This window comes from Acytostelium subglobosum (genome assembly GCF_000787575.1).
Source record: "Acytostelium subglobosum LB1 DNA, scaffold: scaffold23, whole genome shotgun sequence".
NCBI classification, from domain to species: domain Eukaryota; phylum Evosea; class Eumycetozoa; order Acytosteliales; family Acytosteliaceae; genus Acytostelium; species Acytostelium subglobosum.
The window spans coordinates 11,321-35,713 of record NW_012236510.1 but is presented as its reverse complement, the minus strand read 5'-3'; the positions used below and the strand labels follow the sequence as shown (position 1 = coordinate 35,713).

The 24,393-nt window shown below is 43.1% G+C and overlaps 9 protein-coding genes across 9 annotated transcripts; 2 read left to right on the top strand and 7 right to left on the bottom strand.

Moving 5' to 3' along the window:
* Positions 1-204: 204 nt before the first annotated feature.
* On the bottom strand, positions 205-864 carry SAMD00019534_095560 (hypothetical protein; the record flags this gene model as incomplete). Its single annotated transcript, XM_012895023.1, has 1 exon — positions 205-864. A coding segment is annotated over one exon (660 nt), but the record flags the coding sequence as incomplete, so codon positions are not given.
* A 305-nt stretch (positions 865-1,169) lies between these two features.
* SAMD00019534_095550 (hypothetical protein) lies at positions 1,170-2,395 on the bottom strand (the record flags this gene model as incomplete). The annotated part of the gene is made up of 4 exons (XM_012895022.1): positions 1,170-1,406; positions 1,480-1,857; positions 1,941-2,117; positions 2,285-2,395. 4 exons carry the CDS (start codon positions 2,393-2,395, stop codon positions 1,170-1,172), a joined length of 903 nt encoding a protein of 300 aa, XP_012750476.1.
* Positions 2,396-2,563: 168 nt separating this feature from the next.
* SAMD00019534_095540 (hypothetical protein) lies at positions 2,564-4,368 on the bottom strand (the record flags this gene model as incomplete). Its single annotated transcript, XM_012895021.1, has 4 exons — positions 2,564-2,758; positions 2,835-3,314; positions 3,508-3,918; positions 3,964-4,368. Coding segments are annotated over 4 exons (1,491 nt in total), but the record flags the coding sequence as incomplete, so codon positions are not given.
* Positions 4,369-4,628: 260 nt separating this feature from the next.
* Positions 4,629-6,667, bottom strand: SAMD00019534_095530 (hypothetical protein; the record flags this gene model as incomplete). The annotated part of the gene is made up of 2 exons (XM_012895020.1): positions 4,629-6,524; positions 6,602-6,667. The coding sequence occupies 2 exons, from the start codon at positions 6,665-6,667 to the stop codon at positions 4,629-4,631; spliced, it is 1,962 nt and encodes a 653-aa protein (XP_012750474.1).
* Positions 6,668-6,788: 121 nt separating this feature from the next.
* Positions 6,789-14,319, top strand: SAMD00019534_095520 (hypothetical protein; the record flags this gene model as incomplete). Its single annotated transcript, XM_012895019.1, has 5 exons — positions 6,789-6,803; positions 6,968-7,375; positions 7,444-9,672; positions 9,740-13,107; positions 13,173-14,319. The coding sequence occupies 5 exons, from the start codon at positions 6,789-6,791 to the stop codon at positions 14,317-14,319; spliced, it is 7,167 nt and encodes a 2,388-aa protein (XP_012750473.1).
* A 240-nt stretch (positions 14,320-14,559) lies between these two features.
* On the top strand, positions 14,560-15,054 carry SAMD00019534_095510 (hypothetical protein; the record flags this gene model as incomplete). Its single annotated transcript, XM_012895018.1, has 1 exon — positions 14,560-15,054. The coding sequence occupies one exon, from the start codon at positions 14,560-14,562 to the stop codon at positions 15,052-15,054; it is 495 nt and encodes a 164-aa protein (XP_012750472.1).
* A 22-nt stretch (positions 15,055-15,076) lies between these two features.
* Positions 15,077-16,834, bottom strand: SAMD00019534_095500 (hypothetical protein; the record flags this gene model as incomplete). Its single annotated transcript, XM_012895017.1, has 4 exons — positions 15,077-15,361; positions 15,433-15,810; positions 15,888-16,201; positions 16,273-16,834. Coding segments are annotated over 4 exons (1,539 nt in total), but the record flags the coding sequence as incomplete, so codon positions are not given.
* A 138-nt stretch (positions 16,835-16,972) lies between these two features.
* SAMD00019534_095490 (hypothetical protein) lies at positions 16,973-19,043 on the bottom strand (the record flags this gene model as incomplete). Its single annotated transcript, XM_012895016.1, has 4 exons — positions 16,973-17,005; positions 17,086-18,465; positions 18,551-18,766; positions 18,828-19,043. The coding sequence occupies 4 exons, from the start codon at positions 19,041-19,043 to the stop codon at positions 16,973-16,975; spliced, it is 1,845 nt and encodes a 614-aa protein (XP_012750470.1).
* A 1,870-nt stretch (positions 19,044-20,913) lies between these two features.
* On the bottom strand, positions 20,914-24,094 carry SAMD00019534_095480 (hypothetical protein; the record flags this gene model as incomplete). The annotated part of the gene is made up of 2 exons (XM_012895015.1): positions 20,914-23,630; positions 23,704-24,094. Coding segments are annotated over 2 exons (3,108 nt in total), but the record flags the coding sequence as incomplete, so codon positions are not given.
* Positions 24,095-24,393: the final 299 nt, after the last annotated feature.

The following is a 24,393-nucleotide window of genomic DNA, read 5'->3' as shown; positions in this document are numbered from 1 at the left end:
ATGATCGAGATGACTGATCAGCGACCTGTCGCCCTCAACCTTGAATGGTAACCATTGGACCTGATATTTTTTTTTACTTTGATTTTTGCTGTTTTTTGTGCAAAGGAAAACTGATCAAACGATTCTTGCCTTTTTTTATTATTATTATTACTTTGGGACGACATAGATTTCAAACAATGTCATAAGATGGAATTCAAACTAGTTCATTAGCCTATCCAACTTTCTCATTACACTGTTTAGATTGCAAAGTGAGTGATCGGCTCTGTCATTCAGGTTGTCTAATATCTTTCCTTGTGATGTCAACTCTGTTGTCATTGTCATTCCAATCTTTCCTAAGTACTTTATACTCTCAGAGAGTTCATCCAGAGATTGGTCTTGTTCCCTCATCATTTGTTGTTGTAGTTGTAGATTATTGCGCAGGAAATCATTGTTGTCCTCTTCTACTATTTGTTTCATTACTTGATGTTGTTGATTGTTACGGTGTTGTTTTTGATCCACAGGCATCAGAGATGAACGTTTATCTTGTTCAATCTTGGTTATAGTTTGTGGTGACTTTATATCATTTGAGACCTGCTCAACAGTGATCGTTGCCTGACGAATGAATCTCTTCCTTGCATCCAGTTCTGATGCAGACACGTTGAATCTACTGGGGTTTGCCAGTACAACATCAATTGTCTTCTTTAGATCCTCTATATCTTCATTTATATGTTTTATAACAACATTAATCTCTGTTTGGCACCATTGAAACTCTTTGGATTGATATGTGTTGCTATGTTTCAACAGGGTACTCCATCTTTGATGGAGACTTGCCAATCCCTCAATTGATATCTGTGTCTGTTCTTGGACAATGTTAAATGGGTCTTTCATTTAATTTGTGATATATATTTAAATATAAAAGTATAATATTGTTTATATGATAATGTATTTAATACTGGCTTGATGTGTATGTCCATCTTCGTCTATTTATCTATCTGTCTCCAACAATTCAATGAATTATTTTCAAACACTCACCAGGCTGGTCAAAGATTAGCAACTTTCAAGTGAGAATGCACATCACACACCCAAAGTTGGACCATGAACCATGTTATTTATTATTAATGTAGTTTGTTGTTTGTTTGATGGATGCTGCCTGCTATAACCTATGTTAATGTCATTCTGCTATACTACGACTACCAAACAAACTCTCCATTGGCCTTGTGGAAGAGAGCATCTCTGCCGTTCAGATGCATAATGCCATCCTTAAATGTGCACTTTCGCTTGTTCTTGATCCTGGACACCTTCTCGTATTGGCACAATACAAAGTGTTCGATAATAGGGTCTGGGTCATTGTCTTCGTCATCATCCAAATCACTGTTCAGAGAGTCCTGCTGTTGACCTGCATTTGCCTCTGGTATATGCTCCTCCAACTGTCATTGACAACATCATGATGCGTTAGAATACTACAATCTTGTCATCTAATTCCTCTACCTATAAACATACCAGTTCATCATCGAGATCATCATCATCGTTGCCATCCATCTGAGGAATCTTTATGCTAAAACTACAATCATAACTCTGTTGCTCTTTGACACGCTGTGCAATCAGACTATCTATATGCTCTTTGGTCATGCCATTGTCGACACAGGACAATGCCACCTCATCGCTGGAACCATCATTCTGTGGTAGGTTCATCAGATGCATCAATGAGTGAGAGGAGCCTGGTTTGGGGAGCTCCAGACCATGGGGTGGATGGTCTCTGTTTGGCATAAACTGTTGTGGCTTGCCGAATCCAGACACACCTGGTGCACCTATTGTTGTAGTTGGTGGTGTCGCATTGAATTGTCTAAGAGTGTTTAAGGTTGATCGGACATGATCATGCTGTAATAATGTGTAATGGTAATGTGATGTTAGTGTTGGGTTGAAAAGAGAGAGGGAGTGAGAGAGATGAGTCGTATACATACAGCTAAATCATTGCTCTGTCTGTTGTTGTTATTGATGGCAGGGGGTGATGATGTAGTTGGTGATGTGTTTGATGTTGTAGTTGATGTCTTTGATGAGTTGTCTTTGCTGCTGCTGCTACTGGTAGTAGTGGTGGTAGTGCTGCTTGGTTGATCGCTTGTTGTCTCTGTGCTCGGCGTCTGTTGGTGCTGATGGGGTAGGAGGTGGACCAGATACGGCACCTGATTGCATCAACCTTGATTCCCACATCTATAAATGATTCAAGTAAGTAAGATTAACTATCATCTAATGGTTGTGATATCAACATCAATCAATCAATCAAACAAACAATTTGATCAAGACATACATGTTGCAACTCTAGGATGACAGTATCTTCCAAACCCTCATTCGCAAACTCTGCTCTTATATTTCTAATTACATCATCAATGATGTATCTGTATACTGATGTAACACTCATATCTATATATATATATATTATCTCTATTTAAATAGTGTAACAACTACAAGTATTTATAAAAGATTGAGGTGAATGTTTGATCACCTGCTGTGAAGAACCCCCCAAAGCTAAAAGTTGATTAAATTTGATGTTCCTCAAAGGAGGTATTTAAAGTAATATATTAAGTTATTAATGTGATATGATCAGAGTAGTAGGCTTTCCAGTGTGCTTGAATGTCAATGACTTAAAGTTGAACAGGGTAAAGCTTATATCAATGGCCCATATCACCAAAAATACAGAGCACAATGGTATACGATTGCTCATTGCCAGGCCATAAGATGCCCACAGTGGTCCGATAATCCTTCCTAATGATCCCATCAGCATCTAGAAAGAAATGAATGATTATTGGATAGTTAGTATATACATATATGAATCAGTAATACGATCATAAATAACATACCATGAAACCAGTTTGGAAACCTTGTTGTTTGTCTCCAAATATTCTGTTTAGCAACTTGGAGTAGAGTGAATAGATTGATGTGTTTTGAGTGGGTATTCCAACGACGGTGACTGCCACACTGAGACAGAATCGCCAGAACTGAACCTTGCGATCAGCTGGTCCACCAAAGTTGATAAACAATTGGACGAGACCGGCACCAAGGAATACCTGGCCAAACAGTACCATGTACTTGTCCTGCACGCCAAACTTGCTGCTGGCAAACACTGTGACAAAGATAAACACGATGATCTCTGACGATATCACACTGTACATGATCGAGTTGGACAATGTGCCAAAGTGATACTGCTCCTGAGTGATTGGTGTGATCATTGTCTCTAGTGCTCCAAATACAAAGTTCTGGACAAAGTTGATGATGAAGCATGTTATCAGTGATCGATTGAGTAACATCTTAAAGTTCTGCCAGAATGTTGATTTYCTCTTCAACCACCTCCACCTTTTCAGTGTCCTCTTCTTCATCGTCATTCTGGTCTTCATTTCCATCGTGTGTATCCATGATTGGACCGACTTGGTCACCAGACCTTGTGTGCTCATCTACTTCGTCATCGTGTTGCTCAGATAGAAGTGGGGCCTCTTGTTCCTCGGCATCCTTTACCTCCTTGGACTTCTTGGAGGGTGGCTCCTTGAACCATGCGAATGATATCAGACAACAGGTCAGAAGGAAGGCAAGGAAGTAGCCGGGACAGTTCAATGGGTCGACAACAATGACGAAGCTCTTGATTTGAATTTTGAACTTGATCACCGATAGCAACAGGTTGAACGCTGGACCAGCCACGAGACCAATGGCATTGATGGCATTGATCTGTCCCATGTACTTGGTTCTCTGCTCTCGAGAAGTGACGGCTGCAATGTACGTGTTGGTCAGAGCCATGTTGGAGCTGCCCACACCAGTCACCACACGACCCAGAACGATCATGATCGGATTGACTGCCGTGGCATAGATGATGTTGCCAGTGATGGCAATGAGCAGGTTTACACAGATAGCCTCGCGGATAGTTCTTCGATCGGACCAGATTCCAACCAATGGCAAAAAGATGAGTTGGGCCAAACTGAAGCCTGAGAGTGCCCATCCCAAGTATTGCTCGCTGCTTGCATCAGCGTTGCTGCTGCTGCCACTGTTTCCACCATGTGATGGTGTCTTGCTCTGAATATAGTCGTTGATCGATGGCATCACAATTCCATACTCTACATTGGCAATGAATCCGACTGCCATGATACTGATCAGACTTATCATGTGCAATGGACGTGCCTTGTGGCTCTTGTTGAGTCCCGCCAGCGTAGCAATTGAGGTCGAGTTGCTCAGCACATTGACCTGGGGTGAGCCAACATGTGGAGGCAGATTGGCATAAGAGTCCATGATGAGTGGTGGGTTTGACTCATCATCAGAGTCATCTCTATATTGTTCGATGATGACATAACCATTGTCATCATCAGTGTCATTAATTGACATGTTCTTATACTTGTCCTTCATTTTTATTTATATAAATATTATTATATGTATTTGGTTTTAGTCATTGAACAAGTACAATAGGACTTAGGAGATTGAGAGAAAAGTGACCAAAAAACGTCGTCTACGTGCAAATATTGATGTGGGGGTTGTTGGGTGAAAACGCTTGAGACGTCGAGACCAGGGCAATCAAACCCCCACCCAACACTGATGCTGGACCCAGTTTTTTTGATTCCAAACCCAAAACAAGTGCACTTGAATTGTCGTGTTACTTTCATTCCTAAGCGTAATCAAAGACCCTTTCGAACCTTTATGAGCCATTGATTAAATAATGACTTGAACTCACCTGCTAGGTGATCTGATCGCTGTTCAACTCTCAGTATCTCCAGTCTATCATTAGTGCTCTCGATTAACAGTCTGCATGACCCCATCAACACTTGGATGTTGTCTATGGAGTGACTCATCAATTGATTCTTGAGTGATAGTAGTGTTTGTCGCTTCTCATCTCTATATTCAAGTGCCAGTGATGGTCGTGACTGTCCATCCAGTACCTTTTCACATTGCCACAGTAGTCTTAGAGCAAAGTAGAGATTGATTGATACTTCGTCCAACTGTTGTTTCGTGACTGTACTGTGATCAATATTGTCTACATTGTCAAGTGTGTACCCTTTAGGCTTCTTCTTGCCCTGATGCAACTTCTTCATTCCCAGAGTGTCTCGTGCTTTGAGGTATTCATTCTGACCGACGCCCCAGTATGACTGTGCCAGATGTCTGCCAGTGATCAGTCTTCTGATTGGTTCCTTGATCGCCATCCAAGCATCTGTTTCATAGAGTGTATCTGATGTGGCTTTGTCTTGTTCAGTCAAGAAGCATTCCAACAGTCGATAGTTGCCACGCATGATACATTCGATGGCATTGGACACCTCATATAGTATTATACCCTTTGTAGTGATGTCCTTGGTTGGTTGGGGTTGAGGTTTGGGTGGAGTGGACAAGTCTCTGGCCACCCATTCCTTTGACAATGTGACACCATTCATCTGTTCCACCTTGATGGGTGGAGGGAACAGTGACACTACCTGATCAGTAGGTGCTGCATAGATTCCAATCCAGTCATGTATACTGCTACTGCTGTTATCATCGGCGTTGTTGTTGTTCAGATTGTACAAATGACTACCAACTTTGGACATGAAGAGAAGTGTACCATTGACACCAGATGACTGTAGTAGTTGATTGGCCAACATCAATGGTTGAGGTGTTGTAGTGGTTGTTGTATTTGGTCGATAAGTGAATCGTTCTGATGTGTCCGAGTCTATTGATTGCCTTCTAATTAAAACCAGCCAGTTGCTGACCTTCTCAATGTCACTCGTATCCTTTAGATGATAGTTAGGACTCTGTCTTTGTCGTGTCCATGTCTCCTCAAGACTTTGGAAACGTGGTTGGATCAACTTTAGTATTTGTTGATCATCAATATCACCTCGTCTCACTTGCAACAAGAGGTCACGCTCAGGACCATCTTCGAACCAGACCAAAGGTGTACCATTGTCCAACAATCTCTCCACTTCTATCATCAGTCTCAAGGCATGATATGCTCTCTTGTTCAACTTGTATTCATCGTCTCTCTGCTCCTGATGTTGTAGTACACGTTGTAACTTGTTTTTCTCCACCATTCTTTGTTGTTTAGCACTCATTGGTTTGGACTTGATGTTTGACTGATCAACTGAACTATCTACTACTTCTCGACTGTTTATAATGTCAGTTACATCACCAACCAATGCTTTGATGGTGGAGTAGTAATGATCGATCACTACATTTGAGAGTATTGCCTGTCGACATTGTAGCAGTGCCTTCCAATGATCAGAGAGGTAGCATAGTCTTGTGGTGAACAATGACTCTACCTGTTTAGGATTGCCCAACAGCAACAGTTTGGCATAGTGTCTCAGCTCATAGATGCTAATGTCAGGCTTTAAATGATGAACAATCTCCTTGGGACCATCGATCGAGAGAACAGAGTTGATGGATGCCTGTCGCACAGCAGTAAAGTCTTGATCGCTGGTCTCAATGTCCAAGTTGAATGATCTGCTTCCAGCCAATGCAATATAGATAGCACTCTCTCTTATTGACTTGTCATCAACATGATCAAACGAATCCAATTCATCAGAGTGATGTTTCATTGCATTGATAAACATCTAAATGGAAATAGAGGTATTTGGTCAATCATACATTAGTATCCAGTAGTTCATGATAATGGATATGAACAACATACATCCAACAATGAACATTCGTCTACTCTTTCGAGTATCGATTCGTTATACTCGTTTAGGCTGTACATGAATGTATATAAATAACAACAGGTCGCAATTCGAATTCAAGACCTTAACCATCGTGAATTTATCTCAACCAAACACACCACAATATTGGTGTGTTGAGAGAGAGGGTGAGTGACTATTATTATGGGTGTCCAGTTGGTAAGATGTGGTGTAGCTAGATGAAGAGTAATGGTGATGATCATCATCATAATCTATTACCATCATTCTTCATACATATAATAAATACTTATAATTATAACAATATGTTGGAACAAAACTATTTCATTAATCAACAATCAAATTCCAATCATCACCAACACAAGGCAGAACAGAATCAACAACATCAACAACAACAACATCAACAGCAACAGAGTTCATTTCAACAACATCAACAACAACTACAATTACATCAACCAATTAATAATAATAAGGATGAAATAGAACTATATAACTTCTTGACAGATGAGGAAGAGACTAAAACCATTAGATTGATATGCAATCATCTATCATTGGGTCAGTTTGAACTGGCAAGATCACTGATACTTCAGATACAGCAGAGACAGCAGAAGCAGAATGTCACTACATCACTCAATATCACACGTAGACTATCATCGATACTGCATCACACCATAAAGAATGGACCACCCAGTACTTGGCTCACTTCACAGACTGTTTGCTCCTCTGCTCATCTCTCTTGGTTGTGTTCAATCGAGTTTTATCAACTCAACAAGGTAACTACAAATTACCATCTATCCAATGGACTTATTACTACCTACTAACTGTTAGGCTCATTGATTAGGAGGGCTTTACACAAAGCATCACAGAGAGAATATCAATATTATTACAGTTTGCCATACTGTTGTACTCGATTCTCAATGATATCAGCAGCAGTCCAGATGATCGATCAGTATTACCAATTATCCAAGAGCTAAGGGAGTACCAATATATATTACTCCATCAACAACAACAACATGACAACAATACAGGGTCACCCAACGACAATATTGTTAATGACAACAACAGTGATATATTACACGCCAACAAGCTCTCACCAAACACAGTAGCAGCACTCAAGAAGGCACTCACATCAAATCCACAACTGGCTCAATACTTGATCACTCAATTATCTGATCCATTCTTTAGTCTGGAGCATCGTGGACGAACTCTATTGCGTTTTGAATATCCAGTAGCATCACAACTGGAACTCATCACCGCCGAGGTTATCTCTCATTTGATCAATCAGAATCAGTACAATGAGGCCTACACTCTACTACGTGTGATCGATACCTGTGACAACTATGAGATCGCAACCAACATTGCCGACGAAAGTCCAACAGGTGATGACCTAGATGGCACCAAGCGTACAACTGTATTGACAAGACTCATTCAACGTGTTGCCAATCTTAATGTAGACTCTATCGACTTTGGTGATGCTGACCATAATGATGACACCACCATTGGCAATTGCAACCTGTCTGGTGACAGACTCACACTGGACAAGATACCCTTTCAATCCAAGTTGGACAATAGCATTGTTGACTTCAAGAAGACCACCAACCTATCCAGGATGCGTATATTCGAGTCATTGTTGTCCAACCGTACTCTCTATCCCCTTCAGGAGTATGCCAGCTTTGAGGACGAGATACTCAGCACCGAGACAACAGAGCAACAGTATCCAAGTGACTTGGAGCCGAGCGGTGTCAGTCAGACTGAATTCCCTCAAGTGTTTGCCATTCTGAGACAGTATGAGAGCTTGAAGCAACACCAACCTGATCAGCATGACTCACTGCAGCACAAGATCACCAATGACTTTTGGTATTGGTTCTACCACTTCCTTCGTGTGAACAATCAACACTTTCTCGAGTACACTCTGCAAGAGGCCGTAAGGTTGGTCAAGGAACGACGATTCGATGATGCAATGATTCTGGTCAAGCCGTTGGCACCAATGTTGCCCTTGGTTATTCTGTTGTGTTGGGATCACTTTGGTGATGATTTCTCTTCACGTCAGGCTCTCACCCAGCTTATGGCCACCACATCAGGAGTAAAGGTTGACGATTCCCTACTGCACTCCAATCAACAGCTTGCCTACCTCGTAGAGATGGCTGAATGGTGTTGCGGCAAGATGATGGCAGTGCCAAACTCACCAGGTGGCAATCGTCTGATCGTTGGCAAGCATCAATTCGATATCAATCACTCTCGAGACTTGACTAGCAGCTCAGACAGTGACGACAGTTCGAGCAATGATCAACAAGCAACACCGCTGGCTCAAAACATCTCCAATGTCGTTATCAATCAACTGTCACATCAATCATTCATCAATGTCATCAAGGACTGTCTACCCTTCATTTCGTCCAAGGATATATTGGCACTGGTCGAACGTGATCCCGACTACCCCTCAAACAACAATCCGGACGCACTTCCATCCTTGGCTCTCGATAAGCTCAACGATATGAATCTCATCAGAGGCTTCTATGTGATGAAGAACATCCTACGATTCTTCCAATACCGTACTCGCGAATCAACCATCGACAAGATTGAGTTTGATGAGGTATTGGACGATGTGTTCCAGCTGCTCACCGGAATATCTCAACCAAACGTGGCCATTGGATTAGTAGAGTCTCTTTATCTTTCTATATTCCTATCAAGCAGTGATATGAAGCAGCATGACCAGACACCTATATCATCATCGACCACAACATTTCAACAAGATAGTAATGATGGACCATCCTTCGTGTATCATTCTCAACAACATTCGAACCCTTTCAATCAACCGACACAATTGGAGCAAGAGACATTGACCACCTTTGATAACTCCTATCTCCTTCAGTTGGAGTTGAAGCAGGATCACACCACCTATTACATCAACTCAAACATGATGTTGCCTCTGATCTCCACACTGTCCAAGATCATCGGGTTCATCAGCAACCAATACCCAGAGGCCACTCATCGCGATCGTATACAAGTACTAGAATCCAATCTCGTGAATCTCAAGCATCGTACCTCAGTTGCCAATTGGGTAATGACCAAGGTATGTTGATGATTATCAATGTTGTTGTATGATGAAGCAGCAGATTACTAATACGATTACCTACTAGCTTCCAAACATATCATTCATGAGATTGGTCCTGATGCCAGTTCACTCACTTCTCTCAATATGCATGCGTACCCATTATCCTCAATTCGATGATATTCTACGTCACTTCCAAGACATACCCAGTGACATCCAGACAGATGTTAGCCAGTATCACTCCATCCCCATATTGACTGATAAGCTTGCCTCATTGTCCAAGCAAAAGAGCAGTGCTGCCGATGTTGACACAGTGGTTGACTCTCAGGACCTGTTCTCAACACTCTTTGATGTTGTCATTGGATCTAGATTGGGCGATGAAGGACTGATCACCAGAGTGATTTCACTTGCCAACAACGAGTCATCACGTGATCTATCGACCGCTCGATCATTGATCGAATTGGTTCAAGTGCTTCACATCAACTATTTGGACAAGTCAATGGTACAGCTGCTTACAATGTCTGTCTCAACAGGGAATCAAGTCCCCATCGATGCCAATCAACTTTCTACATTGATAGACCGCAAGAGACTACTAGTACTCTCAATCAACAACCTTGTACAGAGTATCTCTAACAGCAACAACAACAACAACAACAACCCAATGGACAATGTGTACAATGTCATTAACAATAGCGATTATTGTGGAGGACATCATCAGTACCAACTTCTATCCACTACGCTCAAGTACATCCTGAATGTGAATAGAATTATCATGGATATGTCACCATTGGATAGCTTTGCCAAAGACAACCACAACAACAATACCAAGTACTTTGACTTAATGACACGATTCACTAATGTCAGTGGTGGTCCATCACAGATACTGGAGCATATAGTGTTTGTAGAGAAGAACTTCCCCAAAGCAGAGCGCATGGCAAAGTTTATTCAAGTGGACTTGGCCACATTCATCACATCATCCATTTCGCACACTTCACCCAAGGGACCACATGCCTCACTGTTCCAATCGACGACACCCGAGTCATCGGCCATGGACTCACCACTATACTACATCAACACAAAGCATCCCAACACTCGGTCCTTCTCAAAGCTACCCAACATTAACAACGAGGCAAACTTTGCCAATGGGCACAACTCCTCCTCCTCCTCTGCTACATACCTACTCACATCGGACCTAGTAGAGTATCTTGGCCACTCTTCAAAGCTGTTGTCATGCATTGTCTGCATGCTACAATCACCAGAGATCAACGACATTGAACCATTCCTTCGCTATGCACACGAGCAAGCCCAGTTGCTTCCTTCAAACTCCCTTCTAAACTGGATCAATGAGATACTCAAGGCCTATTCATTCTACTACCAACACTTCCAACCCAGCTCAGTTCCAGAGTTTCTTCCCCAACTTGAGCCCTATGAGTCCTCAGTCAAGCAGATGCCCGACAGTGCCACCCAGTTCAACCTGATTCAGAACTGTGAGTCAGTCCAGCAACAGCAGACATTCTTCTTCAAGATAATTCAGCACTTTGTCGACAATGGACAGTTGAGTGATGCTATCAACATTGCTGACGAGGCTCTCGAAGAAGGTGCCCCGGATTGGCTACTCAGGCTGATGGTCATGAAAGACAATACCCAGGGCTACAAGTACATTCGACGCATGAAGGACAGAGAGAAGGTACTTGGACTTGTGATGGAGTTCAACCACAACTGGGATGTGGCCACTGCCATCGATATGTTTGTCATCTGTCGCTCATTCATCAGCGCTGGCGAGCTAACAGTGAGTTCGCAACAGTTGGCAGAGATCACACATCTCCTCCAGTGTCTTCTCATTTATCAAGACATTCTCATTGCTGACAAGGCACAACGATGGCGATCCTGGCAGGAGATCAAGGACCTTTGTCGTCGTGATCCAACACGTCTGATCAGATCCCTTCTGGACAGCAAGCACTACGAGTTGGCTAGGAATGTACGAGATATATTCTCTGTTGCAAACATCCGCAATGAGATTGAAGAGAGCTACCTGTTCTATCTGTTGGTCGAGAAGGATGACACCAGTCTTGCACTGCAGACTCTATCATCGTTGGGCGTGGAGTCAATAGGTATCGCAACGATCATGATACCAAAAATTCGTAGCATCTCTCTCAAGCTGTTCCTGGTTCAGTTCCTCTTGAGCAACATGCGCAATGCTCTATCTGACAGCAAACTACAGGAACTTATCAATCAAGAGACTGGTTATAAGGTGTTGCTGGTGCTCCCCGCTGAGATGCAGAAGGAATACGAGTTCTATGTCAAGTATCCACACATTATACTAGAGATGTTGATTATGAACGAGAAGATACCGCTGGCATCCAAGCTACTTGGTGAGATAAAGGAGCTCAGGAACGATGAGATGTTGTCATTCTATGCGAGGAAGGCACTATCTTTTGCAAGGTACATGGCAAAGAATGATCTCTTGGTGGTCGACGATTATCTAAAGACATCGGGTGATGGCGTGGTATCACAACAACATGACAAGGACAAGGAGACATCAGCCAAGCCAATCAGTAGACCAACTATAGTTGTTGGTGGAGACTATAGATTCACAAAGATAGGATCACCTACTCAGGTGAAGGAAAGCCAATCCAGAACACAAAAGTGGTTACTCACTGGACATGACTCTGTCAAGGATGAGAAGACGCGTCACAACCACTTCTTTGTCCGATCACCAAGTATCAGCTTGGCCAAAAGTCTGTTTGACCTCTGTGAGTCCAAGAAGAAGGTGTACAACACATGTCTAGACCTGTACAACTATCTCTCAACCATCCTGTCATCGTCCTACTCGGATGACAACTTGTTGATCATTAATCTGATCCAACAACTATTGATGTACACCAAGCTACAGTTGCTCAGAGATCCCAAGTCGGGTGGTCCAACCTTTGTTGCCATCTGTGACACCCTGTTGGGCAAGGTAGAACTCTTTCAATCATTGGTGATTTCCAAGTGCACGGGCTCAATGACACTGGCCGACCTCTCTGATATGCAAAAGGCTAGACATCTACGTGATATGCTCATTCAAGAGGACCGTCTACGGTTGGCCATAGACGTTGCCACCAAGTGCAACATCCCTGCTGATCCAGCATGGGTCACGTGGGGAATCACACTCATTCAGCAGGGTCAGTACAATGAGGCCCGAGAGAAATTCAAGTATTGTCTCTCATCGGCAGGTGACCGACGTGTGATGTCACCCTCGACCACTCTATCACCGGACAATGTTGATAGCAGTGTAATACTCAATCAGATAATCCAACTATTAGAGACACCTCCAACTGCCAATCACATCAACCTTGGAGCACTGTACAAACATCTTATATCAACGATGCCCACACAGCAACAGGCCAACACCAAGACCGCCAACACCACAACAACAAAGATAGATGACAAGTTCTATGATTTGTTACAACCATTGTAAGTGGTACTCTGGTAAATCCTTGTAGTTTTTAACCTTACTAACACTCAATCACACCTAATAGTGTAAACGCTGGCAATGTATCACCCAACAACAACAATGAGAAATCAGCATTGTTGTCGTCGTCAAGTAACTCAATAGTCAAAGACAAACTCTATGACTCTATTCGAATTGAAGAGGCTATATACTACTTGAAGAAGTATGGCAATGGCAGGATGCATGTCAACTTCTTGATGCGACATGGAATGTTGGAGATGGCTTGTCAGACAGTCCTGAGTGACAACATATCAGCCTCTGTGTTCTTTGACGAGATTGTCATGAATGCCATAACACATGGAACACTACCAGAACTCTTCGTTGCAATCAAATCGATCGATCCCACGCTCCATTCATTCCAGGAGCATCTGATGTCCTCATGCAAGATCATGAACGAGAAGAAGTGGTACTCAATGTTGTTGGGCTTCCAACTCAAGATGGGCGACAACATCAGAGCAGGACTGACATGTGTCAAGATGTTCCTAGAGTCTTATGATGCTCCCTACACGGTCCGACTGCATCATTTGGAGGAGGCATTGAGACACTTCCATGATGGTCACACTCAAAAGGGTGTTCTGCCAGAGATTGAGATCAAGAAGTATCTACAAAAGATAACGACACAGATCGAGGTGTCCAAGTTCCTCTACTCCCAGAAGAACATATCGGGCAGTGGTGTACACAAGCTCAGTGTGTTTGGTTCGACCAAAGAGAAGATGGATTTGGCAGAGGTTATCACAGTGCACAACAACTTTGACCTCGGCTTCAAGATATCAATGGAGTACAAGCTGCCACTGACCACAGTTTACACCAGTGCCCTATCGACTATGGCCAGAAAGAAGAACATTGCCAAGACAGAGGAGGTGTTGAACAATCTGAGGAACTTTATCGATCCCTCCGACTGGGATGCCATCGCAATGACCATCATAGAGATACTATGTGTAGAGCTGAAGGAGTTGAAGAGTGCAGAGAAGTTCATCCCTAAACTCCACTCACCCAGGAATAGTATCAGAGTGAGCATCATGTGCAACAAGTTGAAATCAGCATATCTCAGTGCTGTTCAGCTACAGGATAAGGACCTGATCGTGATGGTGATGGAAGAGGCTCAACGTACCAATCAACTCGTCATTTACAAATGGTGCCAAGAGGTTTTGGGTGGCGGTGCTCAGGCGATCTGAGCCTAAATCAATACAAAACAAGGCTTACCGACCCTTTTTTTAAAATCTGTTCAAGGTTGATCAAACTCTCTTCGTTGGCGTTTGTAATTGATGGTGTAAGTTTGTAAAATGGCCTCGTATATGTAATAATTATCACTATCTAAAAAGTAATTAAATCCTAGTCAATTATTACTTTTCCATATCGAATTTTATATTACAAATAGAATTATCTAAACAAAAATGGCTGCTGTAGCTGCTTTTATGTCTGACTTTGTTTCTGCTATCCAGGCTATCGCTCATCCCACCGACTGGAATGCCAAAGAGATGAACACCATTATGCCCCAATCCTGGAATGACGGACATTCAAGAGGACAAACCAGATTTGTCCTTATCACACCTTCTGATGGTTATGAGCGTTCAATCAAGATTGATGTTGGTCTAAATCACTACAATGTTACTTGCGGTGGAAAGTCTGGTACCAACCGTCTATTGCAAAAGGGAGGTTCAGTCCACTGGAGCCAAGTGATAGTTGACAACAGTACAGGCCCCGATGTAGTCCTTACTTTTAGTAGAGACGGTGTAATTGGTATTCCTCCGGTTCCCTACTCCCAAAAGATTGGAACCATCAATGCCAAGGCGTTGGGTATTGCCGGAAAGACTATCTTTGTCTTTTGGCCTAACCTTGGAACACCAGACTACTTCAACAATCCAGACCACAGACTTACTCCATACTCTATGGGCTTCAAGACTTTATAATAAACTTGAACAACTACAAACTGTTGTGTTGTTTATTCAAAGACTTTGCAATCAACCGAGCAACATTCTTGCTTGCCAACACCTCTGTCTCCATGGTTGAGCAGGCATGCTCAAAGGCATTGACATAGTACAACTCGTTGTCAAGTTTGATTGGTGGGAACACAGAGGTAGGCCTAAGCACTGGATATGCTTTCCATTCATGTTTAACATGAAGCGTATGGTTGATAAATAGGCTTGAAAAAACACTATCATCAATTGAATTCCTTGAGAATACTTTGTATACCTGTCGTCCATCTTCACATTTTCCCTATGAATAAATATCAGATGTTAATATATACCTTGAATAAAACAATATGTCAAAGATTTCTATCTACGTACAGCTGGGTTCTTTGCCGCTACAAAGAAAGGAATACTGGAGTTGTGTGAGGTCAGGACATTTTGGATATTGGCACCTATTGGTTGATTGATATAGTTTTGATTGATAGAGTTGGCGCCAATCAGATAGGTGTGAACAGTTTGGAATTGGAAAGAGGGAATCCTGTCGGCCAGAGTAGGGTCCATGTTCTCCAAATGAATCTTTGACAATTCCAGTGGTGCTGCGATGATCACAGTGTCAAACTCATACGTCTGTTGTCCATTGCTGTCGTCAACTCCAATCTCAAAGATGCTTGATGGAGAATTCTCATTATTGTCTGATGCTTGGTCAACCTTTTTGATATACTTTACATTTCTCTGTAATACAGCTGCCTTTGACCTCTAAGTAAAATGGAGATATTGTTGTTGTCAATACGGATTGAAGATGGAGGAGTGTACAATAGTACTATATGACTCACCTCTAAGAGTGTCTTAGAAAGTAGATAGTTTCCACCCTTGATACTGTAGAGTCCATCCTCAGAGCCAACAAGAGCAATCATAGCAGCGAATGCAGCTATTTTGTCATAGTCTTGGTTGTAGTTGACTCTGATGGCAGCTGACAGAATATTTTCCACGAATGGCTTGCCAATGCCCGCTGTAGTGAAGTACTCCTCGGCAGTCACACTAGTTATATTGGGTAGACCAATACGAGTAAAGAACTCCTCAACACTATTGAATGGCTCATTATCCTTATAGCTTGAAAGGAATCTCTCCACAACATTGTTACGTAGTCCTATAAGGAATATTATTAGACATATCTGTTAGTTATTACTAAAATAATATGATCAAACTCTGTCGTCTTACCATTAAAAGTTATTGGGTCTAAATGATAAGTGTAGAGTAACTTTAGGACGTCAATGAATGAAAACAATGAACTCTGTTGGAATACAATATCATGACCATTCCATATGGCGAATGTCTCACCGTCCTCGACACGCACAGTCTCCAAATGAAGTTCCTTCACCAGGTTATTAATATGGTCGTTGACTGGATGGATGATACTGCCGCCAAGCTCTGCACTCTTGCCTGCACACACGTTGACTGAACGAGTGCGTCCTCCAACGCTTTCCTTCTCAAACAGGGTGATCTCAGCATCGGTACCAAGGAGTTTGTGCAGGAAGTAGGCACTGCTTGTTCCACCTACTCCACCACCAACGATTGCAATCCTCCTCGACTTTAGATCACCTTGCTTTAGGAAACGTCTCACTCTTGCGTCATGATCATCATGTGGATGTTGATGAACATGCAAGTTAGGTGTTATCGGTTTGATATCATCTTGATTGACAGCTCCAACTACTAGACAATGACTACAAATGATAACTACCACTACGACTACTAATGATAATAGATTCTTTATCGTAAACATTATTATTTATCTCTATCTGTATTTCTACTGAATGATTGTTTATTTGATTTAGCTTCAATCATGGTTGGGCGCATGGAACAGTTTTATAAAACTGTATTTGTGTTTCATTACAGGATGAGGTGTTGTTGAATGACTGAATCAATCAGTTGTGACTGCCTTGGCAAGGTTTTTCTATTGTTGAGGAAGAGAGAGAGAGATATTAGTAACTTGGTTATAATAATAAAGATAGATATAGTTGTGGGACAACTTACGGGTCTGTCTGGATCAATTCCCTTGAGGATTGCAATTTCATAGGCAATAAGTTGAAGAGGGATAGCTGCCAACAATGATGTAAGCACGCCATTGCTTGGGATGACGACAACCTCGTCACCAACGTGCTTGGCCAACGAGGCATTGTTGGTGATGACGATGGTGTAGGCACCACGTGCCTTGACCTCTTCACCGGCCACTCTCATCAATTGGGCATGAGCATCGTCCAGAATGATCAGTACGATGGGTGTTCCATTCTCAATGAGTGCGAATGGTCCGTGCTTGAGTGCACCACCAGAGTATCCTTCGGCATGGATGTAGGTGATCTCCTTGATCTTGAGGGCACCCTCGTAGGCGATGGGCTCAGAAAGTCCCTTGCCAAGTACAAACATGCTCTGCTTCTGGTAGATCTTCTTGGCAATATTCTGACAGCGGTCACGGACACGCAGCACCATGCCCATGTTGGTTGGTAGACGATGGAGTGCCTCAATGAGGTGGCGACGCTTGCCCTCCTCCAGGCCACGGTTCTGGGCGAACCAGTTGGCAATCAGAGAGAGTACAGTGACCTGAGAGGTGAAGGCCTTGGTGGATGCCACGGCATGCTCACGTCCTGCATTAAGGTAGACACCACAGATGGCACCACGGGCAATAAGAGATCCGACGGCATTAACCACAGAGAAACATGGAGTGTTGCATTCACCTGCCAGGTTCATTACACGATGAACGTCCTTGGTCTCACCACTCTGTGAGATCATCAGAATGCCAGCTGCGCTATGTGGTAGATTCTCACGTGATACCTCGGCCGAGTCATAGCTTTGAACAGTGTCAAATGCTCCAAGATATCTCATAATCTTGGCTCCAAGCTGTGCTGCAAAATAGGAAGTACCACAGCCAGTGATGATGAGATTCTTGATGGGCAGAAGAAGCTCCTTGGCCTCCTCCAGACCACCGAGCTTAACGCGAGATTCGTCAGAGATACGTCCACCATAGTTAAGGGCACGCGAGATAGACATTGGTTGCTCCATAATCTCCTTGATCGTCCAGTGTGGATAGGGCTCTGGGGAGAGTTGGATATTCTCATGGGCGGCCAATTCGATACGTGATATGTCCAGTGAGTGACCATCGGCACGAAGAACGGCAATCTCACCATTCTCCATGGAGATGAACTCCTTTGTGTGTCTGGCAAAGGCACCGGCCTCAGAGGCAATGAACATGCGGTCCTTGCCAATACCGATTAACAGTGGACTTCCATTCTTTAGAGCAATGAGTTGATCAGGTGCATCCTTGCTGACGACTGCCACTCCCCATGTACCCTGCAGTCTCTTTTGAGTCTCTTTGACAGCCTCAATCACTGGGAAGCCTTGATCTATATAAATACCAATCTAGATGGTGTCGTTTGATGGATCAGTCAGTAAAGAGGGAACACTGGACAATGTATCTATTCAAAAACAAAACAAACAAACATACCAACTGAGCAATAACTTCAGTATCAGTCTCTGATCTGAACACGATTCCCTTCTTCTCCAACTCCTCTCTCAAAGCAGAAGAGTTCTCAATGACACCGTTGTGTACAACTGCCACACGGTTCTTATCGTCGTGATGTGGATGCGCATTCTTGTCAGTCTTGCCACCATGAGTGGCCCATCTTGTGTGAGCAATACCAATTACATGTCCTTTATGCAACTATTTTGAATGGTAAGTATTGGTATATATATCAAACCATCTTTCCACCTTTGGTACATACATGGGTAACTGACTTTAGACGTGAGATAGCATCACTGGTCGTATTTAAACTGGCATACTTTGATGTGACCAACTCGTTGTTGGCTGAGATTGTTGTTACACCGGCAGAGTCATATCCACGATTCTCCAGAATGGACAGACCTTCAATCAAATAGTTGATTGCCTCCTCCTTTCCAACGAATCCAATGATGCCACAAGTATCAACACTCTCCAACATATTCTGCTGGTGGTGCAAATGTCCTTGTGTCACCTGCAATCTGCGCAAAGTTGTCAATGATTGTTCCATTCTCTATGAATATTATTATTGCTCAAGAGGAAGTATATATTGTTTGTTTGTAGTGAGGATAGGGAAAATGTGAATGAAGAATGGTGAAGTTGTTTGTTTGGTCAGGAGGTGATCAAATGCAAATGTGTGAATGTGTGTGTGATATATGTATGTGTGTGTGTGTGTGTGTGTTAGTTTATATATGTATGGATATATGTGACTATGTATGAATGTATGATTGTTCAGAATGAATAGTGTAAGTGGAGGTGTAAGATCACTTCTCAGGCGGTGATCATAATAGAATTTATTTTTGTGTAAACAAACACGTGGTTGAGGGGGATGACCTGAAGATTGGCGACTGTTTTGTGTGAATCGTTCGGGTGGGTCACCGGGTCATGAGTCAATGCCTGAGTGAATCATTCATTCAATATTTGAATCTCTTTTTGAATCTGTCTAATGCTTCGTCATCCGTTGCCTTGTTGCTGTTTGCTTTGGATTCTCTATATGTACTGACTGTTGTCATCAAGACCAAAGGTATAAAAAAGGTTAGGTACCTGCTCATTTAGATAGACAGACAATGAGTCAACTCACATCGGTTATGTAGCTGTATTGATGGGGCTGATTGGGTCGTATCCTGCTGTTGGTGCCTTGCCTGCTTCTTATCTTTTGATGGAAATCTATTTCTGCAATGAATTGAAAGGGGTCGGTGAGTCAGAAGGAGGGACGACATTTAGAGATATATGCCATGGTTTGTATCATACTCATTGATTGATTGTCTGGCTTCTTCAGTTTCTATGATATTCTTGACCTTAAATGTCTGTGGCAGTGCGACCTCTGAGATGCCAGCCACCCAGTTTGTCTTGTCCTCTTCCTTTTTTCTGCCACCATACACTTTGAGATAGTCTGGTGTCTGATACAATGTATCTTTTAAAGATTGATGCTCTATAATAGCCTGTTGTTTTCCATCCACCTCTTGTTGTTGTTGTTTTTGATTATCGTTTTGTTCTTGTTGCAGTGCAACACCACTTAAGCCTGGTCTGAGTACACTGTTGATCATTGCTGTTCTCTGAGCCTGTAACTCCTCCTTCGTCTTTTTCATTTCTTCCTGTATATACTTCTCCCTAAAGCGAGAAAGAGAGATTGTCAGACGTCAGTTCTGCCTACTGTATTGAGGTCTTTACCTACATATGATGGTTCACATCAGTTCTCTCACGATGCTCAGTGAATGAATCGTCCAGTTTGCTACCAAGCTCTCTTAGATGTGCCTTTAGGTGAGGGCCCTCTGCCAATACACCTACATTGACACCTTTACCTTTTGCTCTCATCTTTTGTTTCTCTTTCGTAGCTTCAAGTATATCCAGCAGTGAGATGTTATTATTATTATTATCCTCCTTTTGTTGTATGTCACTCTCAATTGGTACTACTGGATCGTCCTGTTGTTGCTTCTCTTGATCATTATTATTATCATCATTGGTTGTCTTCTTCCTATATGATCTCTTCTTTGTCTGTTGTTTTTGTGTTTGGATCACCGTCGTCTCGACAGTTGATGATGTATCTATCTGTTTGTTGTCATTGGTGTTGTTTCTAGAAGTAGTTACTTGTTGTTGTTGTTGTTGTTGATCATCATCGTCAATGTTATTATTATTATTGTTGTTGTTGACTACTTCTTCACTCATTCTTTTGTCTATTGAATTGTATTTTAGTTGTTGCAATTGAAGATTTTGTTAGTTTTATATCTGTCTGTTGTTTGTTTATTATTTATCAATTATATATATATAAATATATTTGTTGCAGTTGAAATTCAGTGAATTGATCTCAATCAATCGCTACTGCTACTGTCATCATCGGCATCATCATCATTATTGTTCAATTGATGACGCATGTCTGATCTCTCCTCGAGAAGCACATGGTGTGGGACATCCTTGGCCTCACGACTCTTAATGAAACAGAAGATGGCCACTCCAATGAACATGGTGCTCAGTGTGCACACTGCGATGATGATGGCAATCACTCGAGTGGACAAGCCCTGGTTGAAAATGCTTGGACTCTCCTTGGTGGCGTTGTAACACACCTGTGCCCACTGTGGTCCTGCCAGAGTGTTGTGGAACTGAAGGAACTCCCAAGTCTCAAAGTACTTCTTCTTGTCGTTGTTCTCCTCGTGGCTAATGCCCATTGGTACACGTTGGCTCTGGGCGTTGGATGGGAACTGCCAGCCATATGGATACCAGAACATGGAGACAAAGTTGTCAGTGCCACTGCCATCGGTGGTCCAGTTCTCTGCTGGGATACCGCTGAGATAGGAGTACATTGGGTTGAGCTTGGCGGACTTTAGGTAGGATGTCTGATTGTAGATCACTCTGGACAATATGGTTCCTTCACCTAGAGGGTTCAGCTTGAGTGGAGTGTTCACCAGATGGAAGGGATTGCCGTTGAGTGAGTAGAAGCTCATTCCAATGCCCATGTTGTGCAGGTAGCAGAAGGTGAAGTTGTTCGAGGTACCATCGGGATAGTACACCTTGAAGAACTCGGCCAACGTGTTGACGTCGTACTCCCATTGTATCAATGTCCTTCTGGAAGAGTAGGCGTGATCGGCAGAGTAACTCTTTTGATTGATCTCAACAAGGGCAGAGAAGGAAGAGGCCAACAGTGGTTGGTGTGTCTCCTTCAACAGTGGTGGAAGTGTGAACGTTCTCTCTGGCAGGTAGTTGGTGAGAGGCACAGCAGAGTCATTGCTGGCAACACAGTTGGAGGTTTGGGGTGTTGGAAGGGAGCTGAGGTTCTGGGCCACGGGGTTGAAGGAGATCCACTCCAGTGAGATGGTGAATGTGTTGATCAGTACGTCAGCGTCCATCACAAAGTACTCAGTCTCCACTCTGAAGGGCACCCAACCAGAATCAGCCACACGCCAATAGTACTTGTAGTTGGCATTGGCCAACATGGTCTTGTTGTGTGCCACATCAAAGTAGGGAAGGCCCTTGGTAGTGGTGGACCAGATTGATGTGTTGTAGTTCTGATAGATGATATGGTTGCCGTACAAGGTCATTGGTCCCATCTTTGGGTGTGGTTGAAGATAGTTGACGGATGGCGCACTGGAAGGTTGGAGTGATCCAGTCAGAGAGCTGATGTTGTAGGTGGTGCATGACGACGTAGCGGCACCATTCATGATACTGAATGTGTTGTCAGTGTAGTTGACCAAACCAATATCACTTGGCCCGGCAAACTTGCCCACCGTGTAGTAGAAGCCCTGGACGGCATCAAAGCTCTCGTTGTAGTAGTAGGAGGCACCAACATCTCCATAGTTTGCAAACACTGTTGCGTTGTACTGTGCTGGGATTTTTGGATAGCAGGATTGACCATCCAGGCTGTAGTAGGACTTGGGTACGCTCTCTGGGGTGAACAGGTAAAAGTCCCAACGATCCACACCAGTTTCATTATCAGCCTGGTAGGTGGACTCAATGGCTAAGGGGATTCTCGAATCAGAGTTGATTCCGTAGCTTCCTGGGAACTTCCAGCCTGGTGCTACCATCTTCATGATGACAGTGTAGTTGTAGGGCAAGGTAATTCCATCGGGACTGGCATTGATGGTGGCATTGTATATGTCAACATCGATGGAGCGGTGGGTGGAGCGGCCGACCAAAGTCCATGGTAGAGCTGGCAGGTGTTGCTGGGCCAATATACGGTAGATGGGGAAACGTCTAGGATCATTGGTGAATGGGTTGGACACTGGAGAGATGCACTGAAGCGAGAAGGAGTTGATGGAGAAGTTGGACAGGGTGTCAGCATCAAGGATGGTGATGGTATCTCCGCCAGATTCGTTGTCTTGCTCAATTGTTTGGTAACGTGCATCCATGCTCCAGAAAATAGAGTTGACAGGACGGTGGTTCATCTCCTCCTCAAGCAACAAACTGAATGCTGGCGAGATATTGTCCACTGTGGTTGGTGATTGGCCGAGGTTCTTGGACTTTGGCAAGAGGAATGGATTGGTAAAGTCTGAGGCTGTGCAGTGGCTTGGCGGAGTGAAGATGGAGCTCTGCTGGTCGGTGGTGGTCACCCAGTCGATCCAGTCGATGGAGAATAGACTGCTGATCGGTTGATCTTCGGAAGAGGTTACTGACGAGATGAAGATACGAATAGGGACTTTGGCAGCGCTATCTAGGTACACGTATTTGGTATTGTTGTTGGTGGTGGTCACATCCTTGGTCTGCATGAACAACAACTTTGAATCGAGGGCCAGTTGCTTAAGTTCGTTGGGATTGTCAACAACAAAGATACAGGTGGACTTGGTGATGTCGGTGGCGTTGGAGAAGGTGCACGACACCTGATCCATGTTGGTGATCGTACATATGGCAGAGATATTGGCAGTGTCATCAGTGGGCAACAATTTGGCACCTGGGAAACATGTAGTGTTGAACTGGTTGGCAGCGGTAACATTAACTTTTCCATTGATGCTCACACCAGATATGATGGATGAACTAGTTGATGTCACTTTAGTGGTTGTGAACAATGTACAATTAATTCCACGATCAATGGTTGTATAGTCTATAGTGAGTGAATTAGATATATTTGGTTAGTCAATCGAGTGTTGGACCAACAGCTGTTTGGTACGGCTTACTTTGGAAGGAGGGGATGTTGTCCGAGGACTCAGTAAGATTGAGTAGTATTGGAATGAGGAGATAGGAAGGGTTAAAGAGAGCCTCGTTGATCGAGTTGAATTGATTGCAGATCCTGTCATCTCTTGCGTTGTACTGGTAGATGACCTGACGTGACAGATCGACAATGGTGACATTGCCAGACTCGAACCTTGTCATGTTGATCTTGGCGTTGGTGTATTCCTTGTGGGCCACAGTGAAACCATTTTCATAGTTGTTGTAGGAGATAAATGTCGAGTAGGTTGTTGGAAATGATCGTGGAAAGTTGGGTGTCTCACTTCCAAAAGTCACAACACCCATCACAATAACAACATAACAAACTAGACTAACAATAATAGTTGCTGTCTTTGCCATTGTTGTAAAAGAACAAACTCAAATTATATATTTTGTAATAATGGAGTATTATATATATATAAAGTAAGTTATAAGATGTATATATAGTATATTTATATTCTGGATGATTGAAATTACAATTGAACAACTTGTGGTATACTATATATTCGTAGTAAGGTAGGAAGAGTACTCTGCCACCTGACTGTTAGAGTATCCTTGGTGACTGCCTGCCTGCCTGTCTGACTGCCTGCCTGCCTACCACAGAGAATTAAACAGAAGGCCTTTAAGAGGTGGTGACATGATTGTTGTTGATGTTGGAG